General features: G+C 45.3%; 1 protein-coding gene across 1 annotated transcript in view; it reads left to right on the top strand.

Annotated features, from left to right (window-relative positions):
* The window catches only part of LOC146271613 (receptor-type tyrosine-protein phosphatase mu), a 101,142-nt gene that overhangs the window by 47,554 nt on the left and 34,324 nt on the right, over positions 1-19,264 (top strand). The window contains exons 8-13 of the mRNA XM_084707486.1: positions 4,587-4,895; positions 5,823-5,932; positions 8,430-8,631; positions 8,813-8,915; positions 15,282-15,555; positions 17,471-17,507. Of these exons, the coding sequence (XP_084563612.1) occupies positions 4,587-4,895; positions 5,823-5,932; positions 8,430-8,631; positions 8,813-8,915; positions 15,282-15,555; positions 17,471-17,507 (1,035 nt within the window). The remainder of the gene's footprint in view (positions 1-4,586; positions 4,896-5,822; positions 5,933-8,429; positions 8,632-8,812; positions 8,916-15,281; positions 15,556-17,470; positions 17,508-19,264) is intronic.

Below are 19,264 nucleotides of genomic sequence, written 5' to 3'. Positions count from 1 at the left end.
CTCTCATTCATCATTGTGCCCATAAAGAAGGACTTGATAGAGTGGAGGGGAGACCGCCGCCGTTCAATAAATCCCTCTGATTATCCAAGCCTCAAAGGGGTGTGTCTGTGTGTGGGTGTGTGTGTGTGTGTGTGTGTGTCTGTGTGTCTGTGTGTGTGTGTGTGTGTGTCTGTGTGTGGGGGTGTGTGTGTGTGTGGGGGTGGGCGTGCAGCCGACTTCTATAGGCCCCTGTAGGTTGTAGCATCAGTTATAATCTGTGTACACGTGTCAACCTCAAGGCCTTGCCCTCTTGTTTAACTTGTTGCATGATTATTATCTGACTGGAATGAGAACCCTGGCTGTACAGCCCCCACTTCCCTGTCCTCCCTCTCCTCTTTCACCTTATCTCTCTCTCTCTCTCTCTCTCTCTCTCTCTCTCTCTCTCTCCCCCTGTCCCCCTGTCCCCCTCCTCCTCCCCTCTTTATCTCTATCTCTAGAGGATTGCATAAAGGAGCACTCTAGGAGGGTGATGGAGGTTTGATTGTTGGTTATCAAAAGCTATCATTACAGGCTTGCTTCTGTGCGATATGAAAATGATTTCATGAGTGTAAAAACCATGTCATTACCTCAATGGCCTCACAGCTAGCGGCCAGAAGTAATAGAAAGAGGAAAACAAATGTGTCCCCAGCCCTTCCAGTTTAAACAGAACGGGGTGAATAACACTGCCGTCGAGAGATAAATGACAGCGTCACTGGGGCCAGCTGGCTGGGCTTGATCACTGGGACACTTTGCATGAAAAAGCCCTCAGAACCAACATAGGCTGTATGTTATTGTCATGTTGTTGTACAAGTGCTGTCTCCGAGGAACGCCCTCTCACACAGCCTGGCTGGGTGAAACAGAGGCTGACATTCTCAGTCTCCTGCAGGCAAGCCTCTGCGTACACGCTGTCTCATGAAGGAGAGACATTGTTCTTCTCCAGCTCCTCCTCCTCCTCCTCTACCTGAGCAGTGCTTTGTCCTGATTGCATTTGTCCTGTGCTGTGTGTAGTGGAGGAGCCCCTAATAACATGACAGGGTTTCTAATCACTGGGGAAGTAGTGTTTTCCCTCCTGGCGGTGCAGGCTGTGCAGAGAGATGGAGGCGAAAGGGGAGGGCTGGGTTTCTCTGCTCTTAATCCATGTGGACCTGATAAGGATCCTGGCTCAGGGAACAGAAGCACCATGTCACGAGCCCAGGGTGCATGTTGTCAAGTGAGTTCTTCTTCTGTGCTTGCAGTTGTCGTGATGTGAAGGCTGCCACGTAAACCTGTGTAGTACCTGCATCTGCTAACATGTATACACACAGAAACACGGGGGGGGGGGGGGGCTCGTTCAGGGCTAATGCCCCCACGTCCACCTCCACCCCCCCCCCCACACCCCCTGAGGGTCTGGGAGCACCAGTTGGACTGCAACATGGGATTATTTGTAGCTTTTTTCATGTTCGGGGTAATCATGTTATCTATTTGCATGATAAAGGTTAGACGTGGAGCCCATTAGAATTAACAGGAGGCGATAATGTGCTGATAATTTAGAAAACATTATTTAAATGTCAAACCGTAATGATGAAAACCCACTAATAGTTCTATCTAAATGTCAAATTCAAATTATTCAATTAGACCGGCAACAGTGGGGCAGGTGATAATTTGCCTGATGCTTGGAATACCAATCTGGCTCTCGATGGTGGCCATCCAGTGTGCCCTGGCACAACATCTAACCTAGTAATAACCTGCTTTGCGGGATCCTTTCATATCCACCATTACAACTCTGATGCCACTGAGATGTTCAGCATACTGTGAGGATATTAGGGTTATATTTCCAGTATTTTTATCTGAGAAAAGCCTTCAGTGCTTGATAGCTCGCAGTAAAATATATGGATTTCTGGAGATAGCCTGTGTTTATTTCTTGTTATGATTTGTGCTTGTGCTTAGAAGGTTGACTCTCTTACTGCTTGGTCAATAAAACCAAGTGAGAAGTCACACTAGGATGGAGTAATAGGTTCTGCTCATCAGCTGTCATTCACAAGTCCATGTCTCCATTTCCAAAATGGCGGGATGTCCTCCCTCTCCGCCCTCAAGGATTAAAGAGGAAATTGAGTTTTTCAATATGACCTCTTAATTTAAGATTAAGGGAGGGGTTGAGGATTTTTTCCTCTTAAAAGTCAACCTTAAGCCTCCCCACCACCACCACTACCACCAGTCCGCCACCACCCCCGACCTTGCTCCAACCTCCCAGGATGAGGTACCTCGTTGTTGATGCAAAACAGCCAATGACATTGTTGTGAGTCACAGACAGTGAGTTGGGATTGGGCACCTGCCACTGATCCTCACGCTTTATTGACAGCTGGTGATGAGACTACAGGGAGCCAGTAATTCCACATAATACCGACAGTTTCTAAATCAACCCCAGAAAGTAGTCCAGTCATTAAGGACTTCTCAGTGGTCTATAGCACCAAATTGCTGTACGTGACGTGCACAGATTCCAATATAGAGTACATGTATGCATTATTTACATAATTTTTACAACATACTGTATATAATTAATGATAGAATGATACATCCATAAAAAATATACAAAATTTGTATAATTCCACTGTCTAAAATAGTACCCTCTCACCTTTGTTATAGTTGGCAACGAGAAGGTTTATTGTTTGGCTTTTTAGTCTTATGCTCCCCTTATTTAACACTGGAGCACTGATTGCTTTCTTTTTTGCGAGCAATACCATTCCTATAACAATACAATTTCATCTCTGGTCTGCAGCAGTGTGGTTGCATTCAGGCATCTCCCTATTGGCCAAGTCTGGAGTACAGTGGACATTATCTCTGGCCTCCCTCTAAAATGCTAGTGTGACATTCTCCATGAGCGCTCCAGAAATGAGACTTTCTCCAAGCCACTCGCTCACAACGGCTTGAAATTCACACCTTAGTGCATTTGTCACTTTGAGAGCATCTGGTCTAATTTGATTTCTGTGCCTGGCCACCCTGCAATTCTCTGTGCTTTAGTGTAACCACTGCTTACCGAGTGCGGCCAGCAGATAGTTCCGCAAATAGAAGGGTTTCAACTTCTATTTTCTGGATGTCTTTGCCCACAAGGTACTGACTTAAAGAGGCCTATTTCCATTTCCATTTTGTTTTCTTGGGTTGTTTGTGTGCCTATGTGTTGTGTTAATAACAGAGAGCCCTTTGCAAGAATTTGTTACATCACAATGAGTTGTTTGTGGGGTGGAATTGGCTTTCTCATCAGGACTTGTCCAAATGTATCTGTTTACCTTGCCGAGTGATTCCAGTTGAAGGCAGCAGATGTGTTGGAGTGTAGGTGATGTGGAGATTGCCTCGAGATTGAACAGTATAAAACGTCACGGTCGAAGAAACTTGGGCCAGGATAGCGACTCACAATTAGAATATGCATAGCACACTTTATTCTTTTCAAAGACACATTTGACTTCCAATTACATGTACTGTGTAATGTTGTTGGAGGTTGCCTGTTGTAGGAAAATCAATATACTGTCAAACAGGTGAGTTTGGAACAATACACACACATCCTTCCCAAGGATGACACATGCAACTTTATTGAAATCATTTTTGAAATCATTAATATAATATTTTGTGCCATTATTGCCGTTCACAAAACAATGGTATACATACATTTGCAGGTTATAAATCGTTGCTCACCAAAACACACTTAAAAAAAACGTAGACAGCCCCAGTTTACACCAGTCACCTCCTGTCTTCCTTCAGTCTCTGTCCACTTCCTCCCCCAGTGTGACCCTGTGTGTCCCCAGTCTCCCCTCGTCCCCTCCTGCACCTCCAGAATGTTAAACATAGCAACCGCCGCTGCCTCTGAATTGCTGTATCTCCTGGGGAACGGGGGGAAATTGAGCTCTGGCTGTTCCTAATAGCTGGTAAAGTGTTAAGTTCCAGAGAAATGGACTGCACATTTAACCTGGAATGGAAATTGATCCCATTACCTCGTGGCTCCGGCTGCTCTCCGCCCGTAGGAGAAAGGGAGAGAGGGTGAGAGAGGGGGAGAGACAGAGGCCGAGAGACAGAGGCGGCAGAGAGAGAGAGAGAGAGGGGGCGAGGAGGCAGGGAGAGACGGAGCGTATGTGATGAGAGGTGATAGGGTGGCAGTGGGGGTTGTGGCCTGCCTGGACAGACAGGAAGCTTGACTGTGTATCAGGGCGGAGCTGATAGCTGCCTGGGACTGACTGGGATGGGAAAGGAAGGGAAGAGGAGAGGAAAGGAAAAGGGCAAAGGATAGAAAGACATGCTCTGATAGGATGATATGCCTCCCACTGTGACAGCTGCACCAGCAGGGCTGGGACGACGGGGGTTTTGATTGTGGTGCCTGCAATGGTGACAGGCCGCCGGGTGCTTCTCTGTCAAACTGGCCCTTAGAAAAAACGGAGTTATCACCCTAGAGCATTGGCCACAACAAAGGGTTTCAGTCCAATCCATTGTCGAATAGATTCCCCTTTCGATTCCACCACACGGCCGGCTGTAAAGAGAGACAGATGATCGATGGTGATTGTCCCGGCGGCGTCTCCTCACGCTGCCCCCTGTCCTCCCCACAGAGCCCATGCACGGCCCCAGGAAGCTGGAGGTGGTGGACATCCAGTCCAAGCAGGTGACGGTGCGCTGGGAGCCGCTAGGCTACAACGTGACGCGCTGCCACAGCTACAACCTGACGGCGCAGTACCGCTCCCGGGTGGGCGGCAAGGAGGAGACCCACGAGGAGATGTGCTACGCCACCCAGGGCCGCGATCCCCAGCACACCATCCTCAACCTGACCCCCTACACCAACCTCAGTGTCAAGCTGGTGCTACGCAACCAGGAGGGGGTCAAGGAGAGCCAGGAGATTGAGGTGCAAACGGACGAGGACGGTGAGCTGGATCAAGTACTTGTCGTCATGACGACGTGTTGATAACATGTTTATAACGGGTCATTAGTATGGGATAATGTAAGGCATTGTTCTCATTGTCATTGTCAGCCAAGATGGTACTAAGATTTCCATTGTTATCATTGTGGTACTTTAACATTCTAGTCGAAGAGAAGATGACTAGAAGAGAACGGATGCAGCTATTTTCTTGCATTTCCCTCCTTTCTTCAAAGATCAAATGTGAACTAGTGTGCCTCTACAGACTTAGGAAATGAACCGGCATAACTCTCAAGGAACCCTGTGCCAAATAACAAGCAGGTTCTACTGTCGAAAAGAGAGTGTTGTCATGTCAACCTCAGATACGTTTGTAAGAAATCATGAAAGGGGAACCTGTGTGTTCGCTATCAGACTTGTACGGAGAGAGAGTGTGTGTTTAGGCTCCCTGTGGAATTTAGGAACAGACTCAGTAGCTGGAAGTCGTCTGTTCCCAGAGATAGCTCCTTATGACAACAGAAATCACCGACTCATTCTGTTTCTTTTAAGGAGTAGAAGCCATTCACATCAGGTTGAAAGGTCCAGACCTCTTTGGCAGCCTCTAAGAACATGTAAACAGTGTGGATAGATTGACATGCCCGATATTTCCCCGGGGGGGATGTAACTTTCTTAAACAGTTCAGCAGGGCCAGTTCCAGTTTGGTTTGGTGAAGATTTGTACACTGTATGTGAAAAATGTTCCTTCTCTCTGTCCAAAAGCAACCTGTCAGTGTGCTATGTCTGTATTCAAATAGATGGACTCCAATGTTACAGTAATAAGAGTTTGAGAAGATCATTTGAGCCTGTGAAAGGCGCTTTGACCACTCACCGTGTGGTGTCACCTGTGGGACGATGCTTGATGTGTTTGTGTGATCTGATTCTGCTTGTTTGTCCTTCAGTGCCTGGGGCAGTTCCCCTGGAGTCGATCCAGGGCAGCGCATATGAGGAGAAGATCATCCTGAAGTGGAGAGAACCAGCTCAGACGTACGGTGTCATCACTCAGTACGAGGTGAGCGTGGCACGAGCTTGTTTTTTGACCGTTCAAAACAATGTCACACTGTCATATATAGCTTGCAGTGGGACGGAACCCTTACCTGACTATCTTTGTTAAGCTCACCAGCCCTAACGGAGCAGAAACACTGTACTGAAGCCTCCTATCACAGTGAGAAAAGATGTGCTTTACATCCATGTTCAGTACAGTCTACTACCATTCCCCATGCAGCTGTTGACATAAAGGTTTAAGGTCTCGAGAGGTCTGCATGTGTGAGATGTATTGACGCTAGAAGGAGCCTCCATAGCATGATGTACATTCATCTTAACCAGCGTTCGGTGGAAGTCATCCTCCAACCTTTCCCCAGCTATCGATTCTCCATTGTTTATTTTTGCTGTTATCCCCATTTGCTCATGCTTGGCATTTTGACTGGGTTAGCATTCATCCACAAAACTGTTTCCGTTATGAGGAGGCAGAGATTGAATGGTCGGGGTAATACAATCAGGCACAGCATCATAAGTCGCTCTGTCCACAGTCGCTCTATCTGGGGAGCAATGGTATATGAAATAGATATTATCTCTTCAGCTCAAGAACATCTCAATCATAGCTGGAAAGACCTTAACAACAGTTGATGTCAACAATCCTATCAGACACATATTTTTTTATAGAGACCAAGACTCCGCAACCTCCCAATTGACATACTCCAGCCTTCACTTCCCTCTCTTTGTGGAGCTACAGTACAGTAACACTACAGTTTCCCCATGCATGCAGCAAACAGTGCAGGGAAATGGTGGACATTTTAAAAGCAGACCAATACCTTACAGATATTCTTTACCACGGTTGAATTTATTATCTGAAAATCGAAGGTTGAATTTTGTATTACTCACTGGACTGAATCCTTACTAATACAGGTCAAGAAAAGGCAGCAAGTTGACCTCGGTGTGTGCGTCTTACTCCTCTGCAGTCTGTGCTGAGGAGACACCTAGACCTGCTCTGTATCTACCTTGTCAGTGTTCTCATGATGTCAGTTCCTTAAAAGTCAGGAAATGTCTTTGATTTGACACTATCAAAGGGCTCAAAGTGAGATTCTTCTGACAGGCTGGAATATCAAAAAGACTCCTCATCTCCTTTTCCGAGCGACCAAGTGGTACTGTATGGATATGGCATGGGCAATTTCCTGTTTGCTACCAGGTCCTGACTGCCTCTATTCCACTCAGACAGGACAATTTTTACAACAAAGATGAAGTGCACAATGAGCCCCTAAAAATACATCTAAACACGGTGTGTCCCAATGATCAGAAAGAGCTCATTGTACAGTTCAAAAACGAACCAATAATAGGGAGCCTTTATCTGCACAATTAATCTCAGTTTTTCCCCGTCAGTTGAATTATAATTCCCCCAAAATTGTCCAAATGCCCAGTGTTGACTAATTCCCTCTCCCTGGAATGTATGATATAGTATTTGGCATCGCAGAGTCATTTCTTAGACAAAGAAGAAAGGAACAAGCCTCTAGCCATTTCATACTTGATGGACAGAAATTATGCAGCACTCCAAACTCCCTTTGTGTTCTTTAATTGGAATTATAATGGGAGCTTTGTGTTATGAGCAGAGGCATTTTCTTAAATGGGCTTCACAGATATTTAAAATGAGTATTAAGAAAAACACTCACCTTAATGCTTCACTCTACAGCTGCTGTGTATATTCATGAAGGATGAATAGATTAACTGTTTTCATCAGCAACATCCAGTACAGCATGTGTGATGTGTATGTGATGAAAGATAAGCACTCTTGTCCATTCAGCAGATCTCATACCTGGTTACCACTGTAACTGTCTTTTTACTGAGCCATCACATTCAATGTTGGAGAGTTTCCCTCAAAACCTGCTTAAAAGATCATGTCATAGAGCATATTGCTGTGATTGTTTGGCCGCTGACAAAGGCCTTGGGAGTAGGGTGGTATCACCAAAGCCCTTTCCCCAGAACCTAGTAATGATTGGCTGGTGCTGCAGAGATCTCCACAGTTACAGTTTGCTTAGTAACACTGTCTTGTTGTTGGAAAGACATTTTTTATTTTGTATTTTAAAATTGGACAAAAGCTTGTAACTTTTTTTTAATGAGCCAAACACTATTGGGTGGTTGCCGAGCAACTTTCTGAGTAGAGACAGGACATTGCATCTTGGGCCTTGATGTTTGTCAGATATTTAAAAAATTGGATGAACCAAGGGTAGGAGATTCAGCATTTTACCAATTATTTAAGAAAACTAAAAATGTATTAAATAATTAAAAACCCAGTTTCTAAATTGTGCATGAATAATGTACAAAGTATATACTGGTCTAACCCGGTTAGAGGTTTCGTTAGGCACTCTCGGTCATCCATTAAGTTAACACAGGAAGTAGTCCGACATGTTTGAAAAATGTTTGGGTACTGGAGCGGATACTATTCATGAGTTGAGCTCCCAATGAGGACCATGTGGCTGTTATCTAATGTCAGCTGTGATTGACACACCCCATCTCAGATCTCCTACAAGGCGGTGAGCTCCTTTGACCCAGAGATGGATCTGTCCAACCAGAGTGGAAAGGTGCTGAAGTTAGGCAATGAAACAACCCACATGTTCACGGGCCTCTACCCAGGCTCCACATACTCGTTCACCCTGCGAGCCAGCACAGCCAAGGGCTATGGCCTGCCCATCATCACCCAGTTCACCACCAAGATCTCAGGTCAGCACTGGGACACTCGACGGCAGTCTGCCAGGGCTGGAAACTGTCACTAGTGTCATTCGTATTATAGCTAAGTGGTTTGATTAAGCATGCCATCGTGAGAGGCTCAATAACATGGCCTTTCTGTTGATTGGTGGAAGCGTCTAATGTGTCGTATGTCTTGGTTGACGTGTGTTTTCAGCTCCCTCTATGCCAGCGTATGACCTGGAGACCTCCCTCAACCAGACTGACAGTACCGTGACTGTCCTGCTCAAGCCTGCCCAGAGCAGAGGAGCGCCAGTAAGGTGGGCTTGAACACACTCATGGACACACACATGCACACACCCGAACACACAAACACATGTGTACACACAATGAGGAATATTTAAATGCCTTCCCTGGAAAGGCTAAAGCAAACAATGATCACAGAATGAGTCATCATCAGTGCATTGCTACACACAAAGCATCAGGATGTTAGCAGTGGGATTTCAGTGGGCTACTTTATATATCTCATTTTCACAAACTTTATTTGTTTGTTTGATTTTGATCCTGCGGAGGAAGACTTTGCCTTTGAAGGAGACTACAAAGCCTCGTGGAGCGGCCTAGCTTCAGGGATTCTTCCCTTTACATGTCTTTTATGTACTGGGTTTCTCACCCCAAGCCACCAGGCTTCTGGGAAACACTGGAATTCTCCCTGCTGGACCTTTCCATTCGTTAGTCAGTGTTACAGTTGCTAGATTGTGGCTCCGTTTTAAACACTGTTTTTCAGTTCAGAGCCAACTGCCCATCTGAAAGAAAACCCGATCGGTCATTCTGTACCTTCCTGGCTTGATGTGTGCATTGTCCGTGTCATGCGGTTGCAGTAATGTATTGCCTGTACACATTGCCCAGAAGACTTTGACACAGGACTGCATGAAGCTGAGAATGAGGAGGCCAGACAGAGTCTCCATGTGTGCCCTCATTTGATGGTGAATAAATGCTGCTGCTTGGTGTTAAACTGGATTGTACATTTTATCAGCTCATCTGAGCCCTTCAAAGATTACAGCTAGACGTTTTTTTAGTCAGGCTTGTCAACTCGTGTTTACAGTGTGTGTAGCTGCCCAGTAAAATGCCTGTGGAAAAAAACAAAGATGCCTGAACAGAAAAGACAGGCCGATCTGTTTTTAATCTTCTTGCAGGTACAATTCCGAAGGCCTTACTCAGCCTGCCATTCTTTCAGAGGGCTAATTACAAAGCGTTAATTATAATTAACTCAGCAGCATGATTCAGAGCTTCCATTAATTAGCATGCTGAGTTACTCTTTTGTTTACCGTTAGAAGGCCTGCTCACCCCACTAGAGATGAAAGACTCAAATTTGTCTTTTGAGATATGAACTTGAGTTTGGGGCCCACTTCATCCTCTTTGCATTAGCTGAAGCATAATTGTACTCTAATGTCTTACAACATAAGCCCTGCATATGAATATTGTAATCTAATTTGTTTTACATGGATACAATCATATCAATAGTGCAATTTTATGGTGTTTGCTGTTAGAGAGATAATTTGTGTTTTGATATAGAAAGTTGATATTTTGAGGGACAAATTAAAGAGTCTTAAAAGGGACTTGGAAGCATGCAAAGAATATTAATATTTTAATTGTTAATAAGGTATCAATGTTTACTCACTATTGCTTATGCTGAAAGTAATTTATTGAACCATCAATTGATACCACCATAGAAACTCTGTAAACAGTTTACAAACGTTTCAGTTCTGTCAACTCTCTTTTCACGAAAAGGCAAGAAAGGCCCCTTCATCTGTGTCCAGGAAATATGAATTTATAAAGAAACGGATAAAGTGAAAGATAGCAAGGAGGGGGAGCCAGGATGCTGGAGCCAGACTGATAACTACTGGCTGTTGAAGGGGTTTCCTTTACCTCAGGTGACACATGGGGAGCTTTGAAAGTTTCAGATGACTGGAAAGCAGCTTGTATTCACAAAATATTGACCCAAAACTCTTCTTTTTTACTTATGTGTATTTTCTTCATCTATTAAAGACATAAACAGTCATTTCAGTGTGACATCGTAGCATCAGGTTGCATGGCTTGGTGACGTTTCCTACGGCTGATGTAAAATGAGTTTTAAAGTCCCCTAGATTTGACAGAAGAGTGGAGTGAGCAAGCGAGTAGCACACCACAGCAGTGTGAGGCATGATTCCATAACCCAATCTTCCACACTGATTGGATATGGGAGGTAGTGTAGCTCCAGACGTTTGAATTTTAAATAGCAGATGTTTTGCTGTGATAGAGGAAGGGTTGGAAGCAAGGAACATCAAACGATGGCATCAGTTCATAAAAACCCAAGACATGTTGGACCACATGTCAGGTTTGCTTCAATGTACTCTGGTGGAGTTAAATATGAGATACAGTATATCTCCTCCAACGTTGTCATGACATGGCGAGTCAGACATATTTCATATATTTGTATAATTACTAATCTAAAAAAAAAAAAAAAAAATCCCCAAGTTGGATTTGAAGACTAATCTCAACATCCGTAACTCAGAACAATTTTTACCAGAGGGGACGCTGTTCCTTTAAGAGGATTAGAGATCTGTCTATCAGTCATTTTGTGTTAAACTAATGTTTGAAATGGCCCCTCATTGGGGCCAGAAGACGCCTCCTCACTGCAGAGCATCCAAATAAATGTTTACATGCCTCGCTGGAATGAAAATGATTTGTGATGCTTGCCACGCTCCTCCATCGCACCCTGTTCCCCTCTCTTCCGTCACCTTTGCCTTGAGCTAGAACCAGAGCTCAAACACGTACAGAGAGAGAGCGCTCCCACTTGCATACACATTCTTTTACAACCTCATTCACACCTTTTTAAAGTGAAAGTAAGTGGAGTTTCCACAGCAATTTCTGCCCTGTAGCATCACATTATCTTTTCCCAGCTATAGCCTTGAATCAGTTAACTGATTCTCTACAGTACTAAAATAGGCCCTAATTTTCTTTGATCCTGGCATCACAGGCACTAATGGCGGGGTATAAACGCGGCACATTGCAATGCAGTTAACAATTTAGTTGCGAGTATAATCTATAGCCCCCCACTAATTTGTTTGCTTGAATGCTTTATGGACACAGGGGATAGATAAAGCGTTAGAGGACAGGAGCATGCAAGGAGGATGCTGGGTCAGGAGATAGGTGTTACTTACGACCCCTCTTAAATCAGACAGATATAGGGCCTCCATAGCACCTCTCACTGGTTCAATAACATGAAACCGGCTGCTAGGTAAGGCGATTAGCATTAAAGAGAAAGATGGAGGGAAAGAGTGGGAGAGGAAGTGGGATGGGAAGAGAGAAGAGGGGGGAGTGAGGAGAAGGGGGGGGGGGTGATTGAAATGCTCCCCATGCCGTTCCTTCATCTGCTCAAACAGCCTGGAGTTCTTCCCCTATCAGCCCACATGAAAAATAAATCTGAGTTTCAGGTCACAATCCAGTCGATGCCAAGTCAATCCGCCCTAATTGGTTGGCGTCACATGGCGGCGGGGCTGAAATCTATCGGGCAGTCGGTCTGGAGGAGGCCTAATTGGTGTCAGCTCAGGTTGCAGTAATGCTGCAGGAATACAGGTCCACCCTGCCAGCCCCAATGGCGGACCACTTTTAACAGCTTATTCCATTCTTCTGAGACTACTTTCTCTCGATTTCTCTATCTTCCCCCTTCCCCCATTTTGTTTTGCTCTGGGGGAGAGATGATGTGGGACTGCAGCCACCTTGCATTATCTGCAATTATGTGATTCAGAGGGAGTTTTGGTGTCAACCCTGGGGTTCTTCACCACGGGGCACAGTTGTGGAAGGTTAGGGTCTGAAAGCAGCTTCTCGAAAGATTGATCCGAGAAGACTGTGGCTACTATCAGCAGTCTATGAAAAGAAATTCTTGTCCGGCATTAAACTGTGCCTAGAAACACTGTTATAGATGGCCTCAGTATAACAAGTGTAGCTTCCAATGAAGTGCTAGGAGATTTCATATTTGTAGTGGATGTCTTAAGAAATTGCCATTTCTAAATGTCTTCACTCGACGTACAGCGTGTAGGCATAGTATCAGATCAGCTGTGGAGTTTGAGTTCTTGCTTTCCTTTTTCTTCCCTTTCCTCATAATCTTTTTGTTTTTGTTTGTTTATTCGTTTTTCATTAATGTCATGCTAAATCAAGCATATGACTAAATGACTTGGGTCTGTCAAAGTGACTCATAATGTGAATTGTGATCTCAGCATGTGGTGACAAGGTGTCAGCTGCTCAAAAGGACATTAACATGACAGCAGTAATTACACAAGAATTATCATACCGAATCAAGATAGCCTTAATTAGCTACAGCTATTGTCAGCCCAAATTGCACTGTACCAAAACTAAAGGTGAAGATTGTAACTCAAAACTTCCATCTTCCAACCACTTTGCACACCAAACACTGAAGTCATTCGGCACGAATCATTAAAAGTTTTTCAAAACAAATTTTCAATGAAACAAAACATTCTGCATGGCTGAATTTGGACGACACTGCATTGAATATTTGTGTGAAAAGATGAGTGATTTCTACATTACAAGTGTGCCTCAGCCTTGGAGCCTCATAGCCTTCGGCACTCACAATCTAGCCTGAGGAAAGAAAAGCCAAACTATTCATTCTGTTTCTGTCATTAGGTCATGCCACAGCCACATCATCACATCATAAGGAGCTTCTATGGGGGAGGCATCTTTTGTTCTCATTTAAGCAAACTCTGATTGATGGAAAGTTCTCTGGCAACACAATCTGATTAACAACATGCATCAAGGCTGAAGCATTTGGACAAGACCAAATGACCGTAGGGGAGTTCAAAAGTCCTCCCACAGAACTCATGATTCAACAAGCTTTTGGAGCTTCAGTTGAAGCTACCCTACTGGATCTCACACCGGCCCTATGAAATGGATTCAAATTCCTATTCACGACACATCTTTCATTTCTGTCGCTACTTAAGTGGCCCATGCGTACTGACTCCTTTTGACCCTTGACCCTCGGTCTGGATAGGGAACAGTAATTAAGGTCTAATCTTTCCTGCAGACTCTCAGTAGGATTAAATATTTCATCACTTCCGATGTCATCACCACATAGGGAAGCTCTGTGGAACTGAGACACACCCACTAAGAGATCCAGTGCGGGGGATTCTATAATGACTTGACAAGCATCCAGTGATAAACTATGGGCTAAAGAGCACATACTGTACCATACATAGGAGACATTTAATCACCGTCCTCCAACCATATGAAACAATGGATCTGTTGGGAGGGGGCTTTCGACTATTGGAGACTGTTGCTGAGTCCTCTGCCTAGATTTGAGACTTTCTGTTTTAATAATGAGAGTTGGGGAGAAAGGCCAGCGGAGGCAGTCCTGCTAATGCAGACTTATGTAATTTAATTAACTATATTTATACATCCTGCACTTTCCTTTCTCCGATAACCTTTTCATATGGCCTCATACAAACCCAGGATTTATTGCAGATTAGCAAATCCAAAGGTCAGATTAACATTAGTCAACATTCATCTTCATGGTTGGGTCGTTGCATGTCGCAAGCTCATGGCAGTCATCTGATCAAAAGGAAATATAATTCATGTTCCAGCATTCGTTTCTAGCTCTGTAAATCTGTAAATCCGCCTTATATATCAACAAACCTTAATGTGTATTTAAGCACAGTGTGTTAAGGAGAGTAGAATGGAAATTAACTTTGGATGTCTAATTATTTTAAAGAGCGCGAAGATTAATCTCAACGCTGCAATCTGTTTCTATGTAATTCAAACACGACTAATTAACATTTTCTAAACAAGCCGATTTAATTGGGTCTCCTTCCCTTGATGAGAGGTGTACTGTGCGGGGCACACAGGTAGACGGAATAGTCACGCCTCAACTCTCAATCAGTCAGATGTGACTCAGAGGTGGCTCCACTGTGAAGTTGCTGCTGGAAGATGTTTATTGTATTTTGGAAGGTACCTTTGGTAAATGAATGTAAGACAAGCCTCCAATCAAGGCTAGTAATTCTCCACGTCTGCTCCAAACAGCCTCCCTGTCAGTTGGTAACTCAATAGATTTAGCAGGCGGATGTGAGGTGAATACTAATAATGCTGTCAGTGAGAGAGGCCCTCTCTCCCACCACCACGGTGGACAGTCAGAGACAGACTCATCTCTGTCAGAAAGGCCGAGCTTGTGATTGGACTCCAAGTAGGACTCAGACAGAGGAAATGAAAAGAGGTGTTGACCTTTTGCGACTTGGAATAATAAAGGAGGAGATAAGAGTGGAGCCCTGTGCTGTGATCTGCTTATTCGTCTGGCGAGGAGGCGAGACAGCCGGGCAGGGAAAGGCTCCCCCGCTCCCCCTCAGCACCTGGCTTTGTGTTTCCAACACGGCCTTTGGGCCGTCAAATCCCTTTCATACAACGAATCATGTTCAAAAGGCCCCATGACTTAGCTTGATGAGAAAAGCAAACGACAAGTGCGACTTATTCCTTTAGGCTCGGTTCAGTTCTCAGTGAGTCGGCCAGCGGTTTAGGGTTCCGTTAGATCAACTTTCTTTTGAATCATACATGTATGTGTGAGTACCCTCTCGCCCCCTCTCTGTGGCCCCTGTGTAAGTATGCTGTGTGTGTATGCTGTTTGTGTATGCCGTGTGTGTGTGCAGTGCCTACCAGGTGGTGGTGGAGGAGGAGCGGCCCAGACGAGCCCGGGGCACAGCTGAGATCCTGCGCTGCTACCCGGTGCCCATCCACTTCCAGAACGCCACGCTGCTCAACTCCCAGTACTACTTCACCGCCCAGTTCCCTGCCAGTGGCATCCACGGGCCCCAGCCCTTTACCGTGGGAGACAACAAGACCTACAGTGGCTACTGGAACGCCCCTCTGCTACCCCAGAAGAGCTACAGCATCTACTACCAGGCTGTCAGCACAGCCAATGGGGTGGGTGCTTCTGGAGACTCGTTTTAGTCGTAGAACAAGCGTTAGTTGTAAATTTTATATTATGAGACGTTTGCTTTTTTTTGTACATGAAGCACCGGTTGAAATGCATTTACTCTGCAGGGGCGTTTTTACATTTGCTTCTGAGTGCATCACTCAAACATTGCTTAATATGATGTTGCCGTTAAACTGGCAGGCTGAGGTGGGATGCCAAAGAACTTTCCGTGGCCAAACTTGTGACTCGTGCCCTCTACTGCACAAATACACACACTCACACACACACTAATGGACGTGGCGGTGCTGTGGTCGTGGCTCCAGCGGGCCTGTCTGCACCCTAATGGACTGCTGCACGGCTGTGCTGGGAACACAGCCTCCATGACTTGACTCCCCCTCCCCCCCGCCCCTGCAATACTGAGCCTGCTTGCTTGCCTTTTCCAATGCAGCTTTACACCAAACGCCCGACATGCCTTTGATCAAGTCCGTTTAAGATACAAGGCCGACCCGGTCGCGGGGAAGTGTGGGAGGCAGGCAACAATAACAGGCTCACCGATCATTCAGGGTTCAGCCTCTGTCATCAAGTGGCACTCGCCCTGGCCCTTTCTCCCAGAGACGGTTCAATGGTGACTTGAAGAGCACTTTCACTGTGGTCTGGAATGAGAATAGCCGTAAACAGGCCCCCATTAATAACTTGAGCACGTCTTAAAAGGAGTGAAAACAATGTGTGAGAAAGGACGGAATACAATTAAAGTGTTTTCTCCTCTAGACCAAAGTAAACTTTTCAGGGTGAATCGAAGTCCGGCATCTCCATGGTGCAACAGTATTGCACGAACGCTACAATATGAAAGACAGCCATCTGTCCATGAAGAGTCTCAACCTTGTGCTCTTTAAAAGTGTGCTTCAGTGTAGTTCATTTGTTTGTCTGTTTGAAATCTCATGTTTTGATGAACAGAGGTCCTGCCACTAGTGAGCCATTAAGCAGCTATTGTCAATGTATGTTTTCAGGTTTGAACGGACAGCCTAATTGATGCGCTCGTCATTTGTTTTGTACATTTCAAAAGAAATGAGCACTTAGTGAACCAATCCAATTGTGAACCAGTCCTAATGAAACACACTATTTGGGTTTGCTATTCAATGATGTGATCACATATGACATATTTGAATGCACCCAAGCTATTACAGTGTGTTTGTGTTCCATAAACACACATGCACGTACACGCATACAAATGATACATATAAATTGTATAACCATATAATTCTTTGTACTTTCTCTTCTTTGTTGTGTCAGACGGCCTTCAATAGTCCCTCTTAATATATTCTACCGTCTGGGCCATGGTGTACAGTAAACAGGGACACCACACTCATGTATTTTCGCTTTCTTCTTAAGCTGCACTGCTGTCCTTGCACCAGCCCTTCATGAGGTCACCGCGGATAGCAAAGTTTCCGCCAAGTAACTTGTACTCGAGGGATTAGAATGCCCAGGGTTGCTGCCAGGACTCCAGCTCACCATTATTGAATTGGAGGCGGTGCTAATGCATGATGTTGTTCTGGAGGCCTTCTGCAGAGAGTAGCCAGTTGTGTTCTCTAGTGTCACTGCCAGTGTTCTTGTGTCTCCACAGTGACTTACTGTAGATCGTGCAGCCAGAGCTGGGCATTTTATTTGTTGAAGACCACTTATCTGTGGTACAGCTTCTATCAATCCACCAGCCAACTTTGTGTCACAGTCCATGAGTCCCTCTGATGATAGGTTACAGTATGTAAGCCCGGGCCTTAACCTGTTCAGCCATGGATTCTCCTGTTTTTGTGAGTGTGTGTGTGTGTGCACCATACTAGCACTAATTATCTTTCTCTCACTCCCACTCTCTCTCTGTCTCTCTCTCTCTCGCTCATGCTGTCTCCCCCTTTCTGTCTTGTTACACAGGAGACCAAAATCGACTGTGTCCGAGTCGCCACCAAAGGTGAGCTCCCGCTAGGCAGCTCTCCCCTCCGTCTGAGTGGTCTGCCGGGGACGTTAGCTGACACCGCTGAAACAACACAGCTGTATCTAACGTCGTCTTTTGGGAACTAACAGCGCATGAACGTGTTTTGAACGCGGGCCCCCTCACTAGAGGGAGGAACAGGGCAGCCTGTCCTCAGGCAGAGGAGGGCAGTGTTGGGCTCTGTCTCAGGAGACAGGGACCACGTGCCGGAGCAGCCCTCATGGCCACTTAGTTATTCCTCCTAGCCTGTCATGCTCCGGACATTAAGGTGAAGCATCCTAAATGAAGCACTATTGATCAAGAGCAGGATTGATAAGACCTGGGAGAGTCCCAGTCACACTCTCTCTGCTCCGCTCATCATCACACTGCCCTGTATGAACTCACATGCTGGCCCGCCATAGATTTCCAATGGAACGTTCCTATGGAACATATCTCCATCTTCCACAGTGCCTGGATGAAGTACTGAGTCTGGGCACTGATTGGGTTTATGGATTCTAATGACAGTAATTGTGTATCAAACCAAACTGAACAGACAGAAACCTGTCTGTACAATACTTTACAGCAAGGTTACATGAACTACATAGCAATACCTAAAGTAAAAACACCACCTTCAGAAGACTTAGTTGAATTGTAAATAGCAAAAGTCATCCAATAGATGGCTTCACATGGTTGCTCTGCCACCAAGCCAGGCCAGCCTGATAAGCTCTCTAATAATGCCTCAGTATTGCATGGTGACTGGGGGCAACATCTGTGTGGCCGTGTTACGCTTCAGTGTGGACTCTCATTCTGTCTCTCTCTCTCTCTGTTTCTCTCTGTCTTTCTCTCGCTCTGGTTCTTTGTGTCCGGTCTCTGCTGCATGCTCTTCTGGACCCACTGACTTCACTCAGCCGCCATACTGGTGACACAGCTCACCACTCCCTACGTCCGTATCGCACCTGCGGCTGGTGACAACCAACTAACAGGTCAGACCCTTATCCCCTCGCACACTCTCCCTGTTCCCTCTCAGCCCACTCACATTACTCTGCCTTGGACGAGCTATTGTCTAGGCACCAGGGGCATCACTCACTTTCCTTAAAGGGACATTCGGTGCGTTTGCATGTGAATGGGTGTGTCGTTTGCTGTGTGCGTTTTATAGCGTTAATAAACTGGTGAGTGCACACTCGACGATTATAATGCACCTTCCGAGCTTTGGACATGAAAGCTTGTTTGAGGTCGGACTGAATATGTTGAAGTTGAAGATTTACTGCAGGAGATTAGTCCCTTTCATGAATATTTCTCATTATTTCCTGGAGATAAAGTGTTTGATCTTATGGATGTAACAATACAAACACCAAATAGCATTTTTTGAGTGTTCATCATAGATGTAGAAACACTCGTTAGAAATGGCATATTTCAAAAGATATCCTTGGATCTGCTCGAGCACGCATCCCACTGTCCATATGTCTACTTGGAAATGGAGAGGCCATATGGGTCTTGTCGGTTCCAGCAAACATATGAGAATTCTCAATTGCTGTAGGATTTCTTTCCAAGCGCCCCATCCAAACTAGGAATCATTCCGCAGAGGGAATCCAATGTGCCTGTTGTGGGTAAGCTCCTAAAGCATTGTTCAATTCCGCCAGTGTGAGTTTAACACAGCTATCTAAACAGAGCCCTGCTGGCTGATACAGCGTGTCCGAGCTGGGGACACTACGTCTCTGCCTGCCTGGATGGATATCCACTGTTTGATGGGGAGACAG

The sequence above is a fragment of the Hypomesus nipponensis genome, chromosome 10, assembly GCF_054491055.1.
Source record: "Hypomesus nipponensis isolate SF chromosome 10, ASM5449105v1, whole genome shotgun sequence".
In the NCBI taxonomy this organism is placed as follows: domain Eukaryota; kingdom Metazoa; phylum Chordata; class Actinopteri; order Osmeriformes; family Osmeridae; genus Hypomesus; species Hypomesus nipponensis.
This window is presented reverse-complemented; position numbering and strand designations above follow the sequence as displayed.